Source organism: Melanotaenia boesemani, chromosome 10 (genome assembly GCF_017639745.1).
Source record: "Melanotaenia boesemani isolate fMelBoe1 chromosome 10, fMelBoe1.pri, whole genome shotgun sequence".
In the NCBI taxonomy this organism is placed as follows: domain Eukaryota; kingdom Metazoa; phylum Chordata; class Actinopteri; order Atheriniformes; family Melanotaeniidae; genus Melanotaenia; species Melanotaenia boesemani.
In genome coordinates, this window is record NC_055691.1 from 10,631,595 (window position 1) to 10,658,646 (window position 27,052).

Sequence of the window (27,052 nt, forward strand, 5' to 3'; positions counted from 1 at the left end):
TTAATTAAATAGATAAATAATTAAATAGTGAAATAATTAATTAAATAGTGAAATAATTATATATGTTTTTACATATATTAATTTGTATTTTAATTAATTAATGATACATTTAATTACACATTTATGTATTTAATTATCATTTTAATTATTTAATTACACATTTATGTATTTCATTATCATTTTAATTATTTAATGACACATTTAAGTAATTATTGAATGATATATTTAAGTAATTCATTGTGTCGCTTTACGTCCTCCATAGAATCGAACCGGCAACCATTGGGCTGCAGGACAACCACTTTACCCACTGCGCCTGAACCCCCTGAAAAGGCAGGTGTTGAAGAGAAGATCTGGTTAAACAACCCACTCGTGTTTCATACATCGTTTTGTGATCACCTCCATTGAGAAATTTGTGTGAACAGGAACTATACTCTCAAAGAAAACACAGCAATTACAGACAGGCCCACATCACACACAGTAACCTTGGAAACATCCAAACCCTTAGATATCACTAAATCTAGAGTGTGTCCTTTAATGTGTGTGGGCTCTGTTATATGCAGAGTCAATAATTACACAGTCAAAGTCTAAAGAGATTGAGATCATAAAATTCTGCGCAGTGCCCTGGTGGTCTATAGAAATTTAGATAAATTATATTGTAATAAGCTTTCAACTGAAGAGCCACATATTCAAAAGAAATAAAACGTTTAAGAGATAACTGCTTACACTGAAATGATTCATTAAATAAAACTGCTACTCCCCTCCTCTCCTGATAAAACTAAAGTTGGGAGGGGTTGATTCTATAAGAGTGGCTGCATTGTTATTTTGGTTTAACCAGGTTTCAGTTAAGAACATAAAATAAAGGCTGTGCTCAGTTATAAAATTATTAATTAAAAATGTTTTCCCTACTAATGACCTAACATTTAATGAAGTTAACTTGGTGGGTCTAGAATTGTTTATCCAATGTTTGGGGGCACGCTGTGGCTCACAGGATATGTTAACTCTACTTGAAAACCTTTTAGAAAGCAGCTTTCTGTGTTCTGACCGAGCTACATTTCTCCTTCTGTTACCAAACAGTACAGATATTTGTGTGGAAATGTGTGGAACAGTACCTGATTAATTAGGAAAGTGGGAAATTAGTACCTGCCTATTTTAATAATGTGGGAAGAAGTACCTGTTCTTTATTACTTGTGCATTTTTAAGGTTTTCTCCAACAGACCACAGAAACCCCAGAAATACCACCCTGATAGATAAATCATTCTCTTCATATGTACCAGTATTACTGAGCAGTGTTTTATATTCTGTCAGAGCTGATTATTATGAAACAACCTGTTGATATCACATGAAAACAAATCCCACAAAATGTAATATTCAATCCTTTTTAGATGATCGGTCTGATGTTAAACTGTGTGTTTGTAGTCTGACATATAAACTATGCATGGAACTTGTTTTGTTATTTGTTTACTGCTGCTGTAAACAAACATGTCCCAGTTAAAAGACAAAGAATAAAGTGTAATGATGCTAAAATGGTGGAAATGTGATGATGTTTCCTGGTTGTGGTTAAAAGCCAGACAGCAGAGTTCTGTTCTGTCTGCAGTCTGTTCAGGGACTGACTGGTTTTATGATGTAATACTCAAAGCTCAGGTTCGTCCTTGCAAACTTCATGTGATCCACTAAAGATCCACCAGATGGCAAAATTTCTTTACCTTTAGTTTTAGAGTCAAACTGAAGGAAGGTTTCAGATATCCAAAGTTTACATCATCTCTAATCAAACTTCAATCCTTTCATGTTATAAAGATCCAGTCAAAGAATTTCAGATCTAATTAAAAAACAAAACAAAACAAAACAAACTAAATAGGAAATTTACAACAATAATAATAATAAAAGAACTGTGCAAATGAGTGCAATGTAAATGTAAGTACACTCTGTACTGTGGATGTGCAACGTTTAAGTCGTGGCAGCATTTATACAATCAAAAAAAGCAAAAGAAAGCTTGGAGTGCTGTTTGGGTGTGTAGAATATTATTCCTCTGGTACTCTTTAGTTCAGGGATTCAGGTTATACAATAAAGAGATAACTGAGCCACTCAAGAAGATAGAGAATAAAAAGCCTTTTTTAAATGATGGCTAATAAAAATATATATACTTGCCTACGCATTTTAGCCAACAGGGCCTTCGTCAGAGCAAATGCCAAAATGTTTGTCAAACAGTTTGATTCATCTATATATATAGAGAGAGAAATCAGCTGCAGCTGCTGTGTGGGCAGGTCGAAGGTCACATGGTATAATTGTTAAACATTCTATACAAATAGGTTGACTTTGCATAATATAAACATATTTAAAAGAAATATACATAGGCTATATAATCATACATACATCAAGATAGGTATTGTTCCTTATTGCTTTAAGAAACCACAGAGTAGTCATTCAATCACAAGACCTTTATAAAAACGGAGAGAAATCTAGTTTCCCATTCAAGTCTGGGTGATGTGTAGCTTTTAGTGTATAAATCCAGAATGATTCTCTTTCTAGAAATCTTTTAAGTCTGTCTCCGCCTCTAATTGAATTTTCTATATGCTCCATTCCTGATATCTTTAATGACTCACAGTTACCATGATTAGCCTCTTGATAATGTATTGCTATGGGATATCGTGGATTACCAGTTCTTACTGTGTAATGTTCAGCCAACCTTACTTTCAATTTGCGCTTTGTTCTTCCGATATAAAAGCAACTGTTCTCTAGGGAGACATTTAGCTTTATTGAGTGCTTTGAATATTGTTTGTGTCACGGTCCCTTCCTCCTTGTGGCCGTGTTCTTTAATTATGTGAGTGTGCAGGTGAAGCTGGATCAGGGGCCCGACGCACCGCGTGTATAAAAGACCCGCCTACGGCCGCCTCATCCCTCTCTTTTCCTCGCTCCGCTCTCAGGCCGCACCTGCGCCCGCTGCACCTTGCTTTTGCTTTACTTTTAGTTTAGTTTTACACCATACAACACTGCACTCATTACATTCTACACACAACCATGCACGCACCTACACTTCTGATTTTGCAGACAGCCACACTCTATCTTTCGTTAATAAATAATCATAATTGGCCTTATTTGCTGTTTGGCGTTGTTTTGTTGAAGCCGTGAGCCGGGTTATGACATTTGTTGTATATAACCTCTCTTTTTGAATCTTCTGTATTGCAAATACGTTTCCGCCTCTGAAATTGGCCAAACGGAATCTTTTCTATTAGCCAGGGAGGATGGAAACTGTCGGCTCTTGCGGTCTGTCGGTTTCCTAAAAATAGAAGTATGTAGATCTCCGTTGGTGTCTTTAAAGATTTTAAGATCTAAGAAATTAATTTCAGATGAAGAGAACTCTAAGCTGAGTTCAGATTCTTATTCATATTGTTTAGATATGAGTAAAATTGGAGCAGTTCCTCTTCTGAACCAGACCAAAGTAGGATGATGTCATCTATAGATCTACTCCATGATATATCTACCCAGAGACAGCTTTATTTTCAATTTCTTCACATGTACTAGACATACAAAGAAATTACGTTTCCCACTGTTCCATGGTGAAGACAGGACAGGAAATTTCAACACTGAAGTAACCGTTAAAATAAAAGTGCACACACACAACAAATATCTGACATAACACGGTTGATGTGTACCATGACCAGCCGTTCAAAGCACTTCATGATAAAGTGCCACAGGGCTGGAGTCACTGAAGCAGGATGGGGTTGATTTCTTCGGCACAGGTATGATAGTGGTGGCTTTGAAACATGATGGAACAACAGCTTGCCTCAGAGAAGTGTGTCCATGAAGACTTCCTTAAGCTCCTCTGTGCAGTCCTTCAGCACAGGCCAGGAATGTTGTCTAGACCTGATAGTTTAGGTCACCCCGACAGTTTGGCTTATTACACCAAACTATTAAACACTAGCAATTTATTAAGTTTGTTTAATCTGAATATGTTTTTCTTAAACTTTATTACACAGTAAATATGTACTATTAAATCTTATTTATATATAGCTTTCACACATGTGTTTCAAACCTTCTAAAACATGACAGGACATATCTGGTCCCTGATGTCCAGTCCTTGATTTGTTGTGGGAATTTGAAACAAAGACTGAAGCCCTGAAATGTCTGAAATGTTTTATTAACTGGTCACAAATAAGGAAAGACTGCAGAGAACATAAGGAACTCAAATACATCTCTTACAAAGCTTAAAATAATAATAACCCCCCTTTCTGTAATATATAAATATCACAGTCAGAAAGGACAGAGAAAATCTTTGCAGCAGGTCCTGCATCTGTCCAGGTTGAACAGGTTTGTCTTTGGTGGACTGTTATGTGTTCCTTAAAAAGAGAGTGTTTATTAGTCAATACTTAATACAGGAAATTTTTAATTTGGAATATTATACTTGTTATGATACAAAATGAACTTTTAGCATAAAGTATAAATGGCTAATATGTTTCTGAAATGTCTGCCTTTTAAAAAATGTTAACTGTTTCATACTTTTATTAAAATGTTGACCTGTGCTTGTTTTTCTCACATCGTACACTTCATTACTTTAATCATTTATTTATGTTTCATTCCTCATGGCACCTGTATGTAATATTGATTTGATCATGTAACCCATGTGACAGGTAAGTAACACTAGGCCAGAACACTCTAGGCTTGTAAGAGGGAGTGAAGAATAAGAATCGACACCGATTGAGTAAGAGCAAACGCAGAGGTAAGTTTTAAAGATGTCACTTGTATTAACACATGAATAATAAACAGTTTTACAAATATGGCCGGCCTTCAGTTTTCCTATTTAAAGTGTCTCTTGTAAATCGGGTGCACCCTTCAAAAAAAATAAAATGTCTCTTGTTTTCCCAAGGAGAAAAAAAAGAAATAAAGTTGTCCCCTTTATTCACTCTGAGTCTTTCTCAGTCCTACCACACTGACAGGACGACGACAAGGAGGGAAAGAGGGTCCTCTTCAGTCCAATCCAGATGTTCACATGGGTGGCTCGCCATCTCCCATTTGGGAGAGCATCCAGAATCCAGGGTTTCCAAAAAACCCAGCCTGTATAGCACAACAGGGCTTAGTTAAATCTATTAGCTTCTCTTTTCTTTTATTGTACAGTTTATATCATCCAATTATAATCAATTTCAATTTGTAATGTAACTTTCACTGTCAACTTATTGCAAGATAACCGCTGCATTACAGTGTCAGCATATGAAGTGTCTTCACTGCTTTTCTCTTAATGAAAACAAAATAACTGAACAACATCCACATGTAAAAATGATTGTTAAACCACTCACAATTAAACAATAAATACCCACAATGGATTAGAGCAGGTAAAATAACAATCTTGAAATATCCTGGGCCTGTGTGTAATGGCACCATTGTACACAGAAGAATTAAGTTTTTTTTCTACACACACAAATGCACACAGTTGCGCGGTTTTCTCTTTTTTTTTCCATAACAAAGTAACGGCAACATGTGAGCTCAGGTCTCGCTCGGTGGCTAGCACACCACGAGGATGCTAACTCGCGGAGCTACTCACTAATCACCCGCACTTCACGGCACTCACCGGGAAAGAAAATAATTGAAACAGGTAAGGTTCCCAGGGTCGCTCCTCCGTGGTCCTCCAGACGCTCAGGTATCGGCCCAAAACAGTTCCCTTTCCTCCACAGTTCCTCAGAATGCACAATAGCAAGTATTTCCGGACTTTTCCAATTCCAACTTCTGTCTCTGTTCTCGTGCTCCACAGCTCAGTGCTCTGCACGCGTGTGTCTGCGCGTCTCTCTAACCCGCAGCAAGGGGTGGGACATGAGCCGGTCTCTCCAATAGAAGTTCAACTACACTTCCATGAGCGAATGGGATTTCTTTCCTCTCACAGAAACATTGTTAAGCGGACAGAGTAGACCTCTGGGATTAAATTAATAAATATAAAAAAAATAAATATAAGATGAAATAAATACAACCATTAGTAAATGAATTAGACTATGTTCAATGAAAAAAAAAATAGGAAAACAAAATATTTATAACCCTTATAAAATATTTTTCTTCTACTGAGGTAAGTAACAGGTTCTTGTTCTTTTTTCTAACAGGTTACACTCTCCCCCTTTAAAACGTATGCACGTCCCGCTGCATGCTTACAGGGCTGCTGGGTAACAGCTGTCTGTTTTAGCTCTATGGGAATGTTTGTTAACCAATCCCTACTAGAATTATCATTTAGGGAATTGGTGAGGGCGGTGCTCAACCCTTGAAATAAGGAGGTAACAACAGAATCTAGGGGGTTACCCAACTCAGGATAGTGAAACCTACGTGCTGGCCCACGCTGTCTGAGTGATCTCCTAAGATGAGTGTCTGTTTCAGTTTGTGTGTCTGTCTTTTCTTGGGTTGGTATCTCTGCATGGTCTTTCACTTTTGGTTCTGTAAGACTTCCTTCTGAGGCTGTATCATGCAAGTCTCCAGGTGAATTATAAGCTTCCACCTCAAGTAGATTTTGATTTTCCCTTTCAGATATGTTCTGAGTCTCCATTCCAGGTGAGTTTCCTGTTCCAGTTTCAGGTGAGTTTCCAGTTTCCTCGTCAGGTGAGTTTTCAGTTTCCCTTTCAGCTATACTGACATGGTAGGGCTGACGTTTTGCTGGGTCTTGATCCTGATTACTTGGGACAGGTACAGGTGCTACACTGTTTTTTGGCATTTCATACACCTTGACAAACCTCCTGTCTTGAACGGTCTGTAAAGTAGCAGTTGCATACCAGTCATCACATGCGTCACAATCTGTATCAAAGGGCTCTTCATCTTGTTGAATGGCACTTTGCTGCCTTGTTCGAGGTCTCTTTGGAACGCTCTTCAGGTTTTGTTCCTCTCTCTCAGTTTCAGGAAGGAACCCACAAGGCAGTAAAAGGTCCCTATGTAGCGTCCGCAGTGGGCCTTCCTCCCTTTCTGGCTTCACAGAGTAGACAGGTAAGTCCCCCATTCGCTTGGTGACCACATAGACCGTGGACTCCCAGCGGTCTGCCAGTTTATGTTTGTTGCGGAGACGAAGGTTTCGGACGAGGACTCGATCCCCAACATCCAATGTAGACTCTCTGACAACTCTATCAAATCGCCTCTTGTTTTTTCCTGCAACCTTGCGAGAGTTTTCAATGGCGACCTGATAACTTTCTTCCAGGTGAGATTTCAGGTTCCTTACATACTGAGAGTGTGAACTGGGCTCTATTCCTTTGACTGGTAACCCGAAGGCTAAGTCTAAGGGCAGCCTCGGTTGTCTACCAAACATCAACTCATATGGCGAGAACCCGGTGACATCATTCCTCGTGCAATTGTAAGCATGAGTGAGAGGTTTGACATGGTTTCGCCACTGAGTCTTCTCTTTGTCTTGAAGGGTCCCTAACATGCTGAGGAGTGTTCGGTTATACCTTTCGACAGGGTTACCCCTGGGGTGGTAAGGGCTTGTTCTCACCTTACGGATACCAGCTAATGCACATAGCTCCTTGATGGTGTGAGACTCAAAGTCTCTACCTTGATCGCTGTGCAAGCGTTCAGGAAACCCATAATGAACCAAGAAGTGTTCCCACAAGGTTTTTGCAACGGTACTAGCTTTTTGGTCTTTGGTGGGGATGGCTACAGCATATTTAGTGAAGTGGTCCATAATGACTAGGATGTCCTTAGTGTTGTGGCTGTCTGGTTCTAATGAAAGAAAATCCATACAAACCAGCTCCATTGGTCTATTAGTTTGGATATTAACAAGCGGGGCAGCCCTGTCTGGCTGGGTCTTTCTCCGAACACACCGCTCACATGTTTTCACCTTCTTCTCTACCTCTGCGGCCATCTTTGGCCAGTAGAATCGTGCTCTGGTAAGTTCAAGAGTGCGCTCAATCCCTAAGTGCCCCATTTCATCATGGAGATTCCTGAGCACGATGGGCCTTAGGGAGACAGGGAGTACTAGCTGAAAAAGAGTTTGTCCCTCACTCTCCCGTGTCCGGTACAAAATTCCTGACTTCGACTGAAGCCTCTTCCATTCCTTTAGGATCAACCGTTCCTCAGGAGAGTCTGCGGTGTGGTCTGCAGGTAAGTTTTTGGACTCCACCAGCTTGATAACTCTGTCAAGGACAGGATCTTGTCTTTGAAGTTCTCTGAGGTCAGATTCAGTGTACTTAGGTACTGTAGTGGCCCCATCATGTGATTCATCTTCCTCAAAGACAGCAGGGATTGCATCTGCTTGAATGGCAAGAGATTCAACATAACCATAGGAAGGTGAGAGCTCTTGAGCCTGCCTCACAGTATGTCTTTGACAGGTAGCTACAACTATCTCTGGGGCTACATGTTCAAACTTGCCTATGGATGTTAATAGCTGGGAAGTGAATCTGTCAATCCTTTGGCTCTCTTCCTGCGATGCAGCATCATTTTCCAAGGCACCATGGTGTCTCCTTGACAACCCATCCGCATCCGCGTTCTGCTTACCAGCTCGATACTTGATGTTAAAAGTAAAGGTTGATAGTGCGGCTAACCAACGGTAGCTTGCAGCGTCAAGCTTGGCTGTGGTAAGTAGGTATGTCAAGGGGTTATTGTCTGTGATGACAGTAAAGGAGTTTCCGTACAGATAGTCATGAAACTTCTCCGTGATGGCCCATTTAAGGGCCAAAAATTCGAGTTTGTGCGCCGGATATCTGGCTTCACTGCAGGAGAGTCCTCTACTCGCATAAGCAATCACACGCAAGTTCCCCTCCTGCTCTTGATATAAAGCAGCTCCCAATCCTGTTGTGCTGGCGTCTGTATGGAGCACATAAGGAAGCTTAGGATCTGCATAACCAAGGACTGGGGATGATGTTAGCTTGTGTATGATTGTCTCAAAAGCCTGTTGACACTCAGTATCCCAGCGTTCACCGAAGGGCTCTTTTGGACTGTAGTACTTCCAATCACTTAGACCAACCTTGGTTCCCTTCCGCCGTGGAGGATATCCAGTTGTAAGGTTGGTCAAGGGCTTCACAATCCTTGAGTAATCCTTGACAAATCTCCGATAGTAACCGGAGAAGCCTAAGAAGGATTGGAGCTCCTTTAAGTTCTGTGGTCTTGGCCAGGTTTTCAAGGCTTGAACCTTTTCAGGGTCAGTTTTCACTCCATCGCTGGAAACAATGTGGCCCAAGTAACGCACTGAAGTCTGAAAGAACTTGCACTTATCGGGTGAAAGTTTCAAGCCATATTCACTGAGACGGTTGAGTACATGGATGAGCCTTGTCTCATGTTCTTCAAGAGTGTCTGAAAACACTATGAGATCATCTAGAAAAACAAGGACCTCCTTTAAATGGATGTCACTCATGCATTTCTCCATGAGCCGTTGGAATGTGCTCGGAGCATTTGTGATTCCCTGGGGCATTCGATTGAACTCCCAGAATCCAAAGGGGCATACAAAGGCAGTTTTATGCTCGTCACTTTCATTCATCTCGATTTGATAGTACCCAGATTTCAGGTCCATCACGGAAAACCACTTTGATCCAGCGAGAGCGGAAAATGACTCCTCCAGGTTTGGTAATGCATAGGAGTCTTTTATTGTTTGCAGGTTTAATTTTCTGTAGTCCACACATAAGCGGACATCGCCATTTTTCTTCCTCACCACCACGATGGGTGATGAGAATGGGGACTCTGATTCTCGAATTATACCAGCATCAAAAAGGGTTTGAAGGTGTTTTTTGACTGCTTCATAATCTCGAGGATGAATTGGGCGAGGTCTCTGTTTGATTGGGGTGTCATCCTTTAGCTTGATGTGGTGTTGGGTTTTGGTTGCATGACCGAAGTCAAGATCATGTTGGGCAAAGACATGAGAAAAGCTATTGAGCTTTGTTGTAATTCTTGCTTTCCACTCCTCAGGAAGAGAAGGACCAAAATCAAAGCTTTTCTCTGGAAGATTTGCCTCCGCCTGGTGAGAAGAGCACTCAACAACATGCTTCTGAAGCTCCTTATCAACCAGATGATGATTCTCGATGACAGCATCTACAACAGTCAGATCTGCGATAATGCAGTTGGTAGGTAAAATTATGTCACGTTCGGTTTGATTTCTAAGGAGAACAGGCAGCTTGTCGGAGCCACGCTCTGGTAAGGAAATGAGACAAGATTCCACAAACACACCACCTGGCAGGTTGGATCTGGATGGTTGCTCTAACAGGCCATATTTCTCTGTGTTGACTGAACTGACACACATATAGCCTTCAAGCAGCACTTTTTGTTTTGCGGGGAGGACTTTCTGTTCTCTCCCTCTTAGCTTCACAAAACCAAGCTTTCCACTCGTTGCCTGTTTTCTCCTCAGTTGCAGGGTACGAAGAACCTGATTGTAACCATGGCAAGGTGAGCTATGGGAAAATGAGGAGTCATCACAACACTCATCAAAGAGAGGGTCTAAAGTGTTGGTGCCAATTAATAATGGAACACCACTATTTGACCGAAGATCAGGAACAATTAAAGCCAAGGTTGAAATTTCTGGCTCAGTCTCAAGAAGGGCTTTCGGGAACTTGAGGTCAACCTCCACATATCCCAGGTAAGGAACAGGTTGGCCATTTGCTCCTTCAACTTCAAGGATGTTGCTGATGGGTTTGATAGGACGATCAGACAGGTGGGTCTGATAAAAGGACTCAGCCACTGTGGTGACCTGTGACCCAGTATCGAGCAAACAACTGCAGTCCACTCCAGCTACATTTATACTGGCTGTACATTTGCTTCCTACAAGATGTTTTGGCAATTTTCTTTCTTGTGTGATTCGGTGGGAGTAAATTGCAGGGTTTGGTTCGCTTGTAGATGGGGGACTTTGTGGTTGCTTGGCTTCCATTTTCCCCTCAATGGAAACCGGTTCTAGTTTAACCCAGGCATGGTAGGTGAGCCATTCTTGGCTCCCCAAGCACGCTGTTTCTCCTTTAACTCAGCTTTTTTGGCCTGTACAAGGGTGGGATTAGGCATGTTGTTGCATGTGGATGCAATATGGCCATCCTCACCACATTTAAAACAATACCATGGCTTTGGTCTCACCATGGCTGTCATTTGCTGAAGCTGTCCTTCCGGCTGGGTATTTTTTGCCTTTTGTTTCTGTTTCATACTTGCTGTGGTTTTCTTTTTTTCAGGATTCTCTGGACTGCATGCGCTGAGTTTTGCAACCTGAACCTGAAGTTCAGCGATCTGCTTCTGGATGTCTTTGGTCATAGCCAAAAAAGCTTGTTCTGCTTTCTGTGGCGCTCCAATATCCTCGGTGTAGGTTACATGTGCAGCCTGCACATTGGACATGGCTTTAGGCTTGGCAAAACCAAGGTGCTGTTTCATTCTACTCGCTTTGTTAGCCTGTTTTTCTTCTTCCGTTCGCAGTAAGAGAAGAAGCTCTGCAAACGACGGTGGCTTTGTCTTGAGCTGCTCAAGCTGGAGACTGGTGATGAGGAGACTGTCCCAACACCCACGGCAGAATTGCTTTAGAAGTTGCTTGTCAGCATCATGAGCAGAAATTCCTCCTTTCGTGACCACATAGCTTAAGGCTGTATGAAGTTGCTGCAGGTAATCTGATGCTTTCTCCCCAGCATTTTGATTATTGTTCAAGAATCGTGCAAAAAGTTCATCCCCATCTTCAACTGTGGCATAAGCAGAATCAAGTAAGGTCAAGTACTCTTTTGGTGAGGTTTTGGGCCCTAATGACTTGATTATGTTTGCTGCTGGAGGTGAAAGACTTTCAACAATTTTCCTTACCACTTGGGAGTCAGGAACTGACGGATCATTCAAGCAGAACTCTACACTGTTACGCCAGGTGTCGTAGTCGACCTCGAAGGTTGGCCGAGGAAGTCGCCCTGAAAACTGTTTAAGTTTACAAGGAGAATGAAGGTGGGATGAAATTTCACTGCTCCTGACAATGTGTTCAACCACAACACGTTGCACTTCTGGTGTGCTGAGTTGATCTGAAGGTAAGTGATAAGGGCTAGCTCTTTCCCTTCTTGGAGAGGGAAGATCTTTTACTTCAATGTCAATCTGGGGTCTGTAGGAAGTTTGACTCATCTCGGTGGGGGCGCTGATAAAGCTAGGGGCAGTAGCTTGGATATCACTTTGTGTAAGGGGCGGATCAGTTCCTTCAGGATTTCCACCGGTCTCAGCGGGGGTTTCAGTTCTGATGGATTCACTGATCCTAGCCAGCTCCTTACGGAGGATATCTCCAAAATCCTTGCCGCTCGTTTTAGCCAAGTCTTTCAGCCCAGAGAGGTAAGTCTCTGTCACACTGGTACCCACATCACAAGCATAAATGCTAGCAAGATTCTGCACATGGTGGATAACCTCAGGTTCGGTAACACATGGTCTTCGGTAAGGTAAGCCAGTGGTTTCGAGGTCTTCTATAGCACTGCCATTCCAAAACTCCACAATTGCCTGGGTAACAGGATCTGTGGTAGGTACTTTGATTATTCTAGAGACAGACCCATATTGCTTCAGAAAGTCAAAGATCTCATTGTCAACCTCAGTACTGGTTAATCCACTGACTAAAACAGCATTTGGGACTTTCACACCCTCTTTCACAATGATATCCATCTTGTTTTGTTTGATTTTTTTTTTCAAGGAAAAAAATGAAGTCAATGAACTTGAAAATAATTGTATGAACACAACCAAAATACCTGAAGGTGAATTTTTTCTCCAAAAACACTCAATTACTCAAAAGGTGTCGATCTAACCTGTTTATGAGTGGAAATATATTAATTAAATCTCTCCAGCTCCTGGCTGGCTCGCCAAGTTTTTACAGTGTAACCCACGTGACAGGTAAGTAACACTAGGCCAGAACACTCTAGGCTTGTAAGAGGGAGTGAAGAATAAGAATCGACACCGATTGAGTAAGAGCAAACGCAGAGGTAAGTTTTAAAGATGTCACTTGTATTAACACATGAATAATAAACAGTTTTACAAATATGGCCGGCCTTCAGTTTTCCTATTTAAAGTGTCTCTTGTAAATCGGGTGCACCCTTCAAAAAAAATAAAATGTCTCTTGTTTTCCCAAGGAGAAAAAAAAAGAAATAAAGTTGTCCCCTTTATTCACTCTGAGTCTTTCTCAGTCCTACCACACTGACAGGACGACGACAAGGAGGGAAAGAGGGTCCTCTTCAGTCCAATCCAGATGTTCACATGGGTGGCTCGCCATCTCCCATTTGGGAGAGCATCCAGAATCCAGGGTTTCCAAAAAACCCAGCCTGTATAGCACAACAGGGCTTAGTTAAATCTATTAGCTTCTCTTTTCTTTTATTGTACAGTTTATATCATCCAATTATAATCAATTTCAATTTGTAATGTAACTTTCACTGTCAACTTATTGCAAGATAACCGCTGCATTACAGTGTCAGCATATGAAGTGTCTTCACTGCTTTTCTCTTAATGAAAACAAAATAACTGAACAACATCCACATGTAAAAAGATTGTTAAACCACTCACAATTAAACAATAAATACCCACAATGGATTAGAGCAGGTAAAATAACAATCTTGAAATATCCTGGGCCTGTGTATAATGGCACCATTGTACACAGAAGAATTAAGTTTTTTTTCTACACACACAAATGCACACAGTTGCGCGGTTTTCTCTTTTTTTTTCCATAACAAAGTAACGGCAACATGTGAGCTCAGGTCTCGCTTGGTGGCTAGCACACCACGAGGATGCTAACTCGCGGAGCTACTCACTAATCACCCGCACTTCACGGCACTCACCGGGAAAGAAAATAATTGAAACAGGTAAGGTTCCCAGGGTCGCTCCTCCGTGGTCCTCCAGACGCTCAGGTATCGGCCCAAAACAGTTCCCTTTCCTCCACAGTTCCTCAGAATGCACAATAGCAAGTATTTCCGGACTTTTCCAATTCCAACTTCTGTCTCTGTTCTCGTGCTCCACAGCTCAGTGCTCTGCACGCGTGTGTCTGCGCGTCTCTCTAACCCGCAGCAAGGGGTGGGACATGAGCCGGTCTCTCCAATAGAAGTTCAACTACACTTCCATGAGCGAATGGGATTTCTTTCCTCTCACAGAAACATTGTTAAGCGGACAGAGTAGACCTCTGGGATTAAATTAATAAATATAAAAAAAATAAATATAAGATGAAATAAATACAACCATTAGTAAATGAATTAGACTATGTTCAATGAAAAAAAAAATAGGAAAACAAAATATTTATAACCCTTATAAAATATTTTTCTTCTACTGAGGTAAGTAACAGGTTCTTGTTCTTTTTCTAACAGGTTACAATCACATTAAATCTTCTATTTGAATAAATAAATGATCTTCAGTAGGTTATTTTCCTTTGATTTCAGGATCAGATCATTAGTTTATATCATGTGATTAATGGGAACTTATAAACTCTTTAGTCCTCTACACTCAGCACATCAAGAAAAACATATAAAACACACTCAGCATTTTATTTGTAGAACTGAGCTTCATTAATCAGAGGAAATTGATGTATTATTGATTATTGTGTTGTCAGAACAGAGCATCATTATAAACTAATAAACATGAATATTCTGTACTTGTATTCTAACATGATAATAAACATTCCTGTTAAATCTGGATCTTTATTATAAATGCTGTGTGAGTGTCTCCGATGGCCAGAGTGTCTGACAGTCCACCACCTCCTGATCACTTGTGTTGTTTTCAGGCTCAGACCTCAGACTGGTTCTGGTGGGGCAGGAAAAAGTGGGGAAGAGCTCAGCTGGAAACACCATCCTGGGAGAGAAGAAGTTTGGGTGTCAGGCCAGTTCCAGGCCTCTGACTCTGAGCAGTGAGCAGATGGAAGCTGTTGTTGGTGAGCATAGAGTTTTGGTGGTGAACACCCCCGGACTCTGCAGCTCTCGTCTGTCGGCAGAGGAAGTGAAAGCAGAGCTGCTGAAAGCAGTAGAGTTCTGTGTCTTGTTCTCCGTCTCTCGCTGTATGATTGACTGACATGACAGCTGTGGGAGGGGACATCGGCCCTCGGCTGTAATTGGTCCAGCCCAGAATCAATCATGACTAGTGTGTTGATCTACCAGATTTGTGTAGCATTAGGTATCATACCTTTTATTAGTAGTACAATTAGTAGCCTAAAAAGAAAAAAAAGGGCTTGGCCTGAAATCACAGTCGGCCCACCGTGCAAGTGGTGTGTTTGTTTGTTAGTTTGTCCACTAACTCAAACTGAGTCAGAAACATTTAGATTGTCTATCAAGCTGTCCGCTGTGTAAATGTGTTTTATATGTTTCCTTGTAGAAGATGAACGTCCTCTAACAGTTACACAGAAAGTGAGCTGTTTAACTGGTGGCAGCTTCAGTAGTTCCCAATTTTTAATTATTCAGGACCCAGGGCCTGTTTTACGGAGGGTAGAATAAAGTTATCCAGGACAAGAGAAGAAAATGGAGTTTGACCAGCCTTATTAGAACATCATATGCCCGATGGCCAGTCCAGAACTGCCCCCCCTCCATCCTTCCCTCACTCCTAAATCCTAAATAAGACCTTGAGTTACTTGAACTCCTCCACTTGGGGCAGGACCTCATTCCCAACCTGAAGAGGACACTCCACCCTTTTCCAGCTGAGGACCATGGTCTGGGATTTCTGAGCAGGGAGCGCTCTTCCCCTGTTAGCCATGTTTCTGAAAGGCACGTCTGATGGTCCTCACCACCGTCCCTTTCATAATGCAGTTATTTATGTAGCTGATGAGCATTTCTGTGAGCTCCTGTCACGTCTGTTTCACTGGTGAAAGTTGCATCCTCTCTGAAGGGTGGAGACTGTCAGCCGATTTAAATAGAGCTGAGATTAAAGTAAAACTATTCACCTACGAGGCATCAGCAGCAACACACCACCAACACACCAGCTCACACGTCTGCAAAAGAAAACATGGCCAGCAAATATGCTCTTCTTGGTAGGTACATCTTTTACTTTCCTGTTTGATGTTTTAGGATGGAGAAACTTTTCTGTGATGCCTTTCAACTCTATATCAACTTTAGAAAGTAAGAAAACTTAAGATCCAACTGATGAGCTGAACTTAGTTTTACTTATTAAAATAATTGTTTTTTTTTATTCCTTTACTACACTGGCTCTACATTTAATGTTTGTTTGTTTGTTAGTTTGTCCACAAACTCATACTGAGTTGAAGCTGTCCGCTATGTAAATGTGTTTTATATGTTTCCTTGTAGAAGGTGAACTTCCTCTAACAGTTACACAGAAAGTGAATTGTTTTTGTCACTGGTGGCAGCTTCAGTCCTTCCCAGTTTTTAGTTATTCAGGACCCGGGGCCTGTTTTACAGAGGGTAAAATGAAGTTATCCAGTACAAGAGAAGAAAACGGGGTTTGACCAGCCTTATTAGAACAGTCCATCACAGATTACCTAATGCTGACATGGAAAAGTTGCTGCTCCTTACTTAAAAATAACCTCATAATTTCCCTTCAGTGGTTAATAAAATATTCTTTATTTCGTTTAATTATACCCCAAGTGAGTAACAACCAGTAACAGAGGCTTAGAAAGAACAAATAATATAATATCATAGCATTCTGAGTGAATAGAACTGCAAAGATTCATGGGATATCATGTTGTTGTAAAAGCAGACCTTGTAGTGATGCAGTTATAAATCTAAAAGCTGTTACTTGTTATTTTCAGGTAAATGAAACCTGGCTTTAAAGACATGACTGAATATCTGATTGAGGGCGGTTGTCCGATTAGATATGAGGTGATCAGAGGCTGGTTTAAAAATAAAAGAATAAAACTTTGTTGATAACAGTTTAAGACTCAGCTTTAAGAGGCCCGAGTTAAATGATAACATTTGTACAAAGAGATATGAAGATAAACCACCATGAAAAACATTCAGCTCTTGAAATTCTGCCTGTTCACACCCATCTTGAAAATATGTTAACGTGTCATGTTTCTGCTGGATTTACCAGCCTCTGAGCTGAACTCTGTGGTCTCCACTGCTTTTATTCCAAGCTGAAGAAATAAGACAGCTGTTGAACTTTGTGTGTCACACATTTGTTTGCATGTAAACACCAGGCTGGATCATTTTCATGCACCACACCATAGTCAGACACTTGTATGAGCAGAGAGCTGCAGGTTGGACATTATGACACATCTTGTTGCCACAGCAGCACTGATTAAAGGAAACAGACTTGTTTTACAGCAGTTTTTGAGAACACAGTGTTAATGTAAAAACCTGAAGGATGTTTAAAAAACAAATAAAAAGCAGGCTGAGTGACCAGAGAACCGGTCTGTCCTGAACATCTACCTGAGCTCAGTGTTAATACAGACACTGTCTTTCATACATTCTCTGTCCAACAGAAACACAACTGCGACCTTTTGTTTGTGTTTTAAATTCTGACAAAATGTCAATTGAAAAAGACACATGAAATAAAGCTTTTATGTTCAAATATCTTCCCAAAGAACATAAATGTTAAACTCATGAGTTTTCTTGAGAAGAAGCTGTATCAGATCCATTTTCTCCTAAGTTGCCTCTTTCCTCCATCTTCAGACTAAGTTAGCAGCAGTAGAGTTTTTTCCTTCAGGAGCATCTAATCCGCTGGTTTTCTGTTTAACTTCTTCAACTTAATCTGTTGAGCAATAAAATTCCTCAGCATGTCTTCTTGGTGTGTCTGTTCTTGCTGGACCCTTATCCCACCAGAGGAAAGTAAAAATCTGGTCATGAGTCCAAGGGAAACACCATTTTTCCTTAACTTGCAGTAGAGTCAGAGCTGCAGGTTCAGTGTAGATCGTCATCAGTGTGGTCTTTCACTTTTCCTGCCAGAAAGTCATCACATCCGCACAGAGGAGTCAGAGCTTTAGATACCATCAGTTTATTTGTCTGAAAAGTCACTGAATAACATTTTCCTTCAGTTCATTGTTTTCTCCAATTCTCCAACAGCACCAGAAGATCCAGAACTCAGGATTGTGCTGGTTGGAAAAACTGGAACCGGAAAAAGTGCAGTAGGAAACACCATCTTGGGGGAGAAACGTTTTCAATCTAAGATATCTCTTTCTTCAGTGACATCAGAGTGTCAGAAGGAAACATCTGAGTTTGCTAGTCAGATGTTGACTGTAATTGATACTCCAGGTCTGTTTGATACCAGAAAATCTTCTAAAGATGTTCTAAGAGAGCTTGGTAAATGCATCTCCATGGCTGCTCCTGGTCCTCATGTCTTCCTGGTTGTTATTTAGCCAACCAGGTTCACCAAAGAAGAACAAGACACAGTGAAAATCATTCAGGACATGTTTGGAGAGGAATCATCCAGATACACCATGGTCTTGTTCACCCAAGGAGACCAGCTGAAGGCAGATGGAGTCTCTATGGACGACCTGTTAAATGATGATACAGCTCTCAAAGGCTTCGTGGGTCAGTGCCATGGAGGTTATCATGTTTTTGACAACAGAGATCAAGATTTGTCTCAGGTCTGTGAGCTGCTGAAGAAAATCAACTTAATGGTTAATTTAAACGGAGGAAGATACTACAATGAAATCTTCCAAGAGGCTGAGCGAGCCATGAGAGAAGAAATGGAAAAGCTTCTGAAAAAAAATCCACACATGAGCCAGGAAGTTGCAAGATACCAGGCAGAGAGAGATAACTCATTCATTAGGGCAATGGTGATTGGTGTTGCTAGTGGAGCATTTACTGGAGTAGGAATTGGAGCTGCTATTGGGGCTTCTGGAGGACCAGTGGGAGCTGCAATAGGAGCTGTAGTGGGAGGACCAGTGGGAGCTGCTGTGGGAGCAGCTGTTGTATTGAAAAAAAAGGCATGCACTATACAGTGAGAATCACTGTTATGCTTGTTACATAATTCATGAGAAGAGAGAACTTTATTCTTGGTCTCGAGGCTGCAAGAACAAGAAAAAAGTTAATTTTGGTCCAGTCAATCCATCCTCCACGAGAAGCTTCGACCGCGACGGAGCAGTGATGTGCATGCAGCTGTGTCCGTATTTTTATTTACCACTGGTGTTGTATTAATTTTCGTACCTTCTCATCACCTCCATCAGCTACTAATTAAAATTATCTGTTTAACCTGCATCGTCTCAGATGCTTCATGCTTTTCCATGTTAAATGTATACCCACCTCAAATGCCCAGTAGTACGTGTCTGCAGAGCTGGAGACCTGCAGATTCAGACCTGCAGATCTGGACCCGCACTTCTAGACCTCTGAGGCTTTTTGCAACATTTCCACCTTCAGAATGATTGTCAAACTGCAACTGCATTTCTGGAGCAGCAGGTCCTCCAGACTGTCTGGAAACTGCAACGACTAAATCAGCATCCAACTCAAAAACCAATTTTTTGTCTAAAGTTACACTTTTTTTAAGTTAAATCTTAAAGTAAACGTTGCTATGCACTCGATATAAAATATTTCATGAATCTTCAAACAAAAAGAATTCCCTGCTGGAAATCAGTAGTTTGTAGGTTTATTACAGAATAAATTCTAATAGTTTAAAGGTTTAGTTCACCCCAACATTTTGGCTTATTACACCAAACTATTAAACACTAGCAATTTATTAAGTTTGTTTAATCTGAATATGTTTTTCTTAAACTTTATTACACAGTAAATATGTATTATTAAATCTTATTTATTTATAGCTTCCACACGTGTTTCAAACCTGCTAAAACATGACAGGACATATCTGGGCCCTGATGTCCAGTCCTTGTTTTGTTGTAGGAATTTGAAACAAAGACTGAAGCCCTGAAATGTCTGAAATGTTTTATTAACTGTTCACAAATCAGGAAAATCTGCAGAGAAAATAAAGAACTCAAATACATCTCTTACAAAACTTAAAATAAAATAAATAAATAAAATTCTATAATATATAAATATCACAGTCAGAAAGGACAGAGAAAATCTTTCATACTTTTATTAAAATGTTGACCTGTGCATGTTTTTATCATATCCTACACGTCATTACTTTAATCATTTATTTATGTTTCATTCCTCATGGCACCTCGGTTTCATGAGGAATGCAAGTTAAATGTGTGAGTCAAAGGTTTAGTTTTTAACAAGCTAACAAGCTACTAGCTTAACCTAGACTGATACTGACGTCCCTTTCAGACTGGAGGAAAATAATGTTAAATCATTTTAAATTTATCACAGTAAAACCTTCAGTTCTTTGTCAGTTTTAAGTTGACAAAATAGTTTAAAGGCATAAAACAAAGAGATTCATGTTTAACACTTACTCTCTGATTGTCTATGAACTAGAGGTGCTGTAGGAAACCAGCAAGGGGTCTAGAAGTGCAGGTCTGAATCTGCGGGCCTGCAGACACTTGCCTCTCGACCAATCACACAATACTTCTCAGAGCTACACAAGATAAAAGTTCTGCTTGGATGATGCATCAAAAATAAGCCGGAAGATGTCCCCAACCACGACAACGAAATGACGTCATTTTGAGATCAAGACAAAAGTTCTTGTTTCTCGTGGAGGATGTAAAAGCCTTTAGGCACCAGCTGCAGATCAATAAAGCTTCAGTTACACTGAATAAACAGAAACTAATCACATTAACAGCATGTAATATTAATTTGATCACATTTAATCTTCTATTTGAATAAATAAATGATCTTCAGTAGGTTATTTTCCTTTGATTTCAGGATCAGATCATTATTTTCTATCATGTGATTAATGGGAACTTATAAACTCTTTAGTCCTCTACACTCAGCACATCATGAAAAACCAAAAAAACACACTCAGCATTTTATTTCTTCATTAATCAGAGGAAACTGATGTATTATTGATTATTGTGTTGTCAGAACAGAGCATCATTATTAACTAATAAACATGAATATTCTGTACTTGTATTCTAACATGATAATAAACATTCCTGTTAAATCTGGATCTTTATTATAAATGCTGTGTGAGTGTCTCCGATGGCCAGAGTGTCTGACAGTCCACCACCTCCTGATCACTTGTGTTGTTTTCAGGCTCAGACCTCAGACTGGTTCTTGTGGGGCAGGACAAAGTGGGGAAGAGCTCAGCTGGAAACACCATCCTGGGAGAGAAGAAGTTTGGGTGTCAGGCCAGTTCCAGGCCTCTGACTCTGAGCAGTGAGCAGATGGAAGTTGTTGTTGGTGAGCATAGAGTTTTAGTGGTGGACACCCCCGGACTCTGCAGCTCTCGTCTGTCTGCAGAGGAAGTGAAAGCAAAGCTGCTGAAAGCAGTAGAGTTCTGCTCTCCGGGTCCTCACGTCTTCCTCCTCACACTCCAGCTCGGTAGACTCACCCCACAAGAACAGGAAGGCCTGCAGATCCTGCAGAGGATGCTGAGCTCTGAAGTATCCAAACGCACCATGCTGCTTTTCACCTACGGAGACCGACTGGAAGACACGGACATGGAGCAGTTTATTAGAGAGGATGACAACCTGCAGAAGCTGCTGAAGAGCTGCAGCGGGATCTACCATGTTTTTAACAACAAGATGGATGACCAGAAGCAGGTTGAAGAGCTGCTGAAGAAAATAGATTCCATCTCAGAGGGAGGAAGCTTATTCTATCAGAGAGGGTCCAGGTCAGGGTCCAGGTCATGGTGGTCAGTCTGTAGATGTGTTTACAGATTTTACAGGATAATTTACAGAGTTCTTTGTCAGATCTGCTACAGACTATTTAACATCTTCAGATAGAAAGAGGAGAGGAAGCTACGGAAACACTGGAGGATAGAAAGAAAGAATGAAGAGAGGTGGTATTGTAGTGCCTAATTATTAGCATTAGGTAGCATAATCACATTTAGATATAAGAGCAAATTTAGGCATAGGATATGTTTCTGTGAGTATCACATGGATCTAGTAAACACAATGACCTTCAGAGTAAAAAGTATCACTTGAACTCAGTAAAGTCAGTTATCGATTAACCATAGGAAACGCTCCATAAGTTTAGATTATCCTCAGGGAAGGTGTCAGAGGTGAACTCAGGACTGATTCTTTGTCTGTTAACACATATAAAGGCCACTGGTATGAATGTTCAGTGGGATTCTCGAAATTGGATAGAAACCTCACAGATGCACAATCTGATTAACATGTCACTTTTTGTAATAAACAGTTTTTTATTATTCATCAAGAATCTCTCTCTCTCTCTCTCTCTCTCTCTCTCTCTCTATATATATATATATATATATATATATATATATATATATATACTCTGTACGCACAATGAAAACACTGAATAAATTGAACTTTATTCAAAATAAGACTTACATGACTCATCTCAAAAAGACCTGGGGTAAGACCTACAACAAATAAAATATTTCTCCTCCTCATGTTGTTATGACAGTGAAACTGATTTGTGATAAGAATTTTTTTTGAGAGGCTGCATGGTTGGCCCTCCAATACACTCTCTTTTCTACTCTTTATTATTTATATTGCACACATCTCCTACTTATTTGCAGGCATTGTCACTGTTGCTGTCTAGTGAAGTTGAACGTACATGTGAATAGGGGCATGCTGGTGTTACACCAAAATCTGTGACCCATCAGAATTTGTGTCCGCATGTATGTCTTTGAAGACGAGAGAAGTCTTGAAAACTTGTATTTAAGTCTGAATTCATTATAATGCAGGTACACATTCTGATATAATACAGCTCCTAGGCCTTCATTTGAAGCATTAGTATGCAACACAAAAGGAAGATCAAAATCTGGATAAACCAGGATAGGAGGGTTTGTCAACATCTCAACTAACCTGGATAACACGTTTTGATGTTCAGCAGTCCAAGTAATGGGTGTACGGGAGGAACGCTGTCCCTTGCTCCCTTTCATTTTCCCCTTTTTGGTCTGTGGCTTGGTGACATTAGTGGTCTCTCCTTGACTCTGAAGCAGCTCGAACAAGGGCCGTGCTAGATGTGAGAAATCTTGGATAAAGGACCGGTAACAGCTAAGAAATCCAAGCAACGTTCGGACCTCTCCAACTGTGCGAGGTTTCCTTTCTTTCAGAGCCATTACTGCTTCCAAATCCTTTGGGTCAATCTGGATTCCTTCTTCTGAAACTGTCCGCCCAAGGTAACGTATTTGTTGTTTGAAAAATTCACACTTGGCTGGACGGAGTTTGATAACATGTTGTCGCATCCGACAGAACACTTGCCGGAGATGATTCACGTGCTCATCAAAAGTTTTGGAAAAACACAGGACATCGTCTAAATATGGCACACAGCATTCATCTCTAACCCTCTAACACTCCCTCCATGCATCTCTGGAATGCAGCTGGTGCATTAGTCAGTCCAAAGGGGATTCTTACCCATTCAAAGAGTCCCCAAGGTGTGCTGAATGCCGTTAGGTGTCTTGACTCCTCACTCACAAAACCTTGATGGTATGCACTCCCTTGATCTAAGATGGAAAACCACAAATTGCCTCCCAAACTGTCCAGAAGATCCTGGATCCGTGGCAGTGGATGACGATCTGGGATGGTTTTGCGGTTGAGCTCGCGGAAGTCAACACACAGTCGCAGGCTATTGTCTTTTTTTCGCACACATACCACTGGTGAAGAATGAGATGAGACAGTGATTTACAGATCCATTCTCTGTCTAAGAGATTTTGAATGTACTCCTTTACTTCTTTATACAGTGGTCGTGGAATGGAGTTGTAATTTTTCTGCACAGCTGAATTGTCCGTTGTGTTAATTCTTAGCTGTAAGCCAGGAATACATCCAATGTCTCCCTCCTCACGAGCAAACACATCTGATTCCTCATGGAGCAGTTGTCGCACCACATTTTGTTCATGGTCAGACAGATGGTCTAGACAGACATTTGGATGCCATTTGGATGCCATTTTTCTGCGCTGTGGTTTTCTTTTGCATTCTTGTGTCTTTCATCATTTGAGCTTACATGTAAGTTACTCAGGAGAGGATCATCACTGGAATCTGGTGGTTTCTGAGGAGATGGCTGAATGGTTACAAGTCTGCTGTTTGTGATTTCTTCACCGCAACCCAAAACTGTCTTTGGAGGTAAAAAGATGTCTCGCTTTGTTGCATTCTGGATTGGGATTTTTACTGTTTTAGAAGCCCCAGCAGGTACATCAACAAGAGCATGGAACAACTCCAACCCATCTGGTAATCGACACTACATCTGGCTCAAATAGCAGTGCTCTTCCTTCAGGAAAAGCTCTTACCCAACATTTTACCTTACAAATTTGGCTGCTGGGGACAGTTAGCCCCTTTTCCCAACCCTCATCCCCAACCCTTTGGACTCTTCCTGGGGTGGCATTGTTTGCACGACAGAGACAAAAGTTTCAGCATTGCCTTTCTGAACTTTTAAGGCTTCTGACAGTAAGTCTGTTAGATTCAGGCCATCTGATTGGTTGTTACTTTCCCTAATGATCTCTTGGATTACAGTGAAGCCTAACAATGGGCTGCTCACACTCTCCTTGCTTACTAGCATCGGAACACAGAGGGCAACAGAGCCATGTTGGTTACTTGTGATCTCAAGCAGAACCTCTATCCACCCATCAAATGGCACCTCTGTCCGATTGGCTGCTGTAACTTTGAGGGGATGGTCTGGCAGCAGGCTCTCTAGCGGCTGAATGTTTATGTGAGGCAGAGCTTTCTAAACCCAAGACTTCTCCACTATACTAACCTGTGCCCCACTGTCGAACAGCATCTGAAGTTCTACCCCATTAAGACAGCAAGTTACCATGCACCAACCACCAATCAGTTGTGCAACACGCTTCCCTTTCCCTTCCCACGCTTCCAGTATTTTTCAGAATAAAAGCCCTCATGTAGATTTGCACTGCTGAACCATTTGGACCAATGAAAAAATATAAATATATGCAAATATCATACTTGGTAATGTGATTTCTGCACCTGAACCTCAGCGTACAGCGTCTGCACATCAGGGCTGTATGCACCACCTTCATCTTTACTCAGTACCAGGGACCTAATTCATAAAGCTGGCGTAGGTACAAAAACCGGTGTATGGTGATCAGTCCGACATGCAGTGATGAGTGGAGATATTTCAGCTCTACAAACAGCAACGATGTGCAGTTTGACGAGTGTATGAAGCCAACAAACTTCATTAAACATCAGAGAATCTACCATAACACAGAAGCAGAGGTGATGAGGTGAAGGAGGTGAGGAGGAGTAGCAGGACAGGTGCTGCTAGGGCGGAGACAGACATTATTCCAAGTACTTTGGTGCTGCAGACAGGTACTATCAGAGGGAGAAAACGTAGAGCTGGTGGATCCTGTATGTGTCGTATGTGTAGGTTTGTGGGAAAGTGGTTTACATCAGCCTGCTGATAGATTTTTTGTGTTGATGTTTAAACAACAGGAGTCCCTACAATATTAAAACTAAGGCTTCCTGTTTTGTTCAGATGTGCAGTAATATCAGCCACTGACAGCTGAGGTACATCGGGATCTATCTGTTGAGCCTGAAAAAGACTTGTGACCAATTATTACAGCCTTGGTTGTGTGGGTGGGGGACCAAATTCAGCTAGGGGGTCTGGGGGCATGCCATACAGGGTAATATAATAATATTATATTATCCGATAATGGCATATTGGGAGGGACATTTTGGGCATATCTGAACAGACTTGTTCCTCTCAATGTATATGGCAACTACAGCATTGACCTACTCAAACAACCTTAATGAAAATCAGCACACTGACTCTTCTCTCCATTAGATTGCACATTTATTATCAATTTGCATTTATTTACATTCTCATGTGTTTATTTCATCGATATTTGTGACCAAAGACAAAATTACAGGGGCAAAATGGCAAAGAGAGGCCAAATACTCACTCACTCACTCACTCACTCACTCACTCACTCACTCACTCACTCACTCACTCACTCACTCACTCACTCACTCACTCACTCACTCACTCACTCACTCAGGGATCTGTGTGACCAACAAGCAGTAAACATGGAAATTATTATACTCCAACCACTTATGAATGGAGAACCACTTGTAGTTGAAACCCTGTCTCCTGTCGTTGTACACCGTCCAAGGGTAAACCTTTAGATATGGCTGTTTTGGTCCATCTGCTCGTGACTACGTATTTAGTCTCAAAGTATTACTAAAGCCCCCAGATTTCAACATCAGGATATCATTTTTAACTATTACTATTCATCCCCAAAGGAGAAATTCTTGTCAGCACAGCACTACACTCTCAATATTACACTATAGCTAAAGCTGGAGTAATAAACAAATAACAGTTATGGAAGAAGCACAAGGACAGTAATATTATACTCCAAGAAAAGGTCTAGGATTCGATCAACTCTGTGATATTGTTCTGAGAAATAAATCTAGTATAACTGACGTCCGCAGAAGTCAGGGAAACATTTGCGGTTGGCTTAAGTTGCCTTCAGGTGTAGCCACAATGTTGTTCTCTGTCTGATTCTTTCTCTGGCTGCCTAGCATTTGCTCTGTGCTGCTCTCCTGTAACTGTCTGTCTCTTAGAGAAGAAGGAGGCAATATCTTTGGAAGACTTTCTCTTCATTGTCTGCAAAATGACATAACGTTAGCACACAGTGACTAATTAAATCATGACGCTATTATAGCTAATTCTTTATAATGTTAGCTGCCTGGGAAGTGGCATTCAGACAGCTAACAAGGTTGTTAGAAATGTTCTCCATCTAAGGAAGATAAGGTTAATAATGTTATTAACTACCTAACCTGTGCAAACGTTAATTTATGAATGGCTTGATTTACTGAACATTGGCTAACATTAGCTTCGTAGCATTAGAGCATGTAACGCTAACTATATTGCCATTCATTCCAGGTCATCTACATCCACATGTTAGCGCTAGCCATCATCCCTGTAATTATTTAAACCCCACCAACAGTTGGCAGAAAACCATTAAACTGAAGTACTTGTGGTTTTATCATATACTTACTGACAAGTCTTTTGTAGAGCTGATTGTTTGAGTCCATTCTATTACCAGTGGCAACATCACTCTTTGATATTCCCGCGTCGGTGTCCTCGCTCTATGGCCCTTTCTATAGGACCCTCTGTGTGCCTGATTAAAATACTTTTTATTTACTTTTTTTATTAGCTTTTGAAATAGTTTGACATTCAAATATAAACAAAGTGTGCTGTGCCATGTTAATAGTAAAAAAAAAAAATAATAAAAATAAAAATACAATATTTTCTGGGGTGGCCAGTGGGGTGGCCAGCTTTTTGTTTAGGGTGGCACTGGC

At 40.9% G+C, this 27,052-nt stretch overlaps 2 protein-coding genes and 1 long non-coding RNA gene across 3 annotated transcripts in view; 2 read left to right on the forward strand and 1 right to left on the reverse strand.

The window, feature by feature from the left end:
* Window positions 1–27,052, reverse strand: part of LOC121647505 (NACHT, LRR and PYD domains-containing protein 12-like) — a gene marked incomplete at its 3' end in the record, with an annotated part of 791,953 nt that overhangs the window by 712,923 nt on the left and 51,978 nt on the right. The window contains exon 8 of the mRNA XM_041997018.1: window positions 25,908–25,928. Within this exon, the coding sequence (XP_041852952.1) occupies window positions 25,908–25,928 (21 nt within the window). The remainder of the gene's footprint in view (window positions 1–25,907; window positions 25,929–27,052) is intronic.
* Window positions 9,950–11,576, forward strand: LOC121647004. The gene is made up of 4 exons (XR_006011747.1): window positions 9,950–10,004; window positions 10,286–10,513; window positions 11,091–11,217; window positions 11,329–11,576. It is a non-coding gene; the product is annotated as an uncharacterized LOC121647004 (long non-coding RNA).
* On the forward strand, window positions 15,787–21,967 carry LOC121646975 (GTPase IMAP family member 2-like). Its single transcript, XM_041996135.1, has 2 exons — window positions 15,787–15,850; window positions 20,862–21,967. The coding sequence occupies exons 1-2, from the start codon at window positions 15,826–15,828 to the stop codon at window positions 21,551–21,553; spliced, it is 717 nt and encodes a 238-aa protein (XP_041852069.1). The 5' UTR covers window positions 15,787–15,825; the 3' UTR covers window positions 21,554–21,967.

Excerpts from the sequence above, each read along its gene's own strand:
- LOC121646975 (XM_041996135.1), top strand. The coding sequence starts at position 15,826 with ATGGCCAGCAAATATGCTCTTCTTG. Across the intron at positions 15,851-20,861 it reads CAGCAAATATGCTCTTCTTG|GCTCAGACCTCAGACTGGTT; the intron begins GTAGGTACATCT and ends TGTTGTTTTCAG.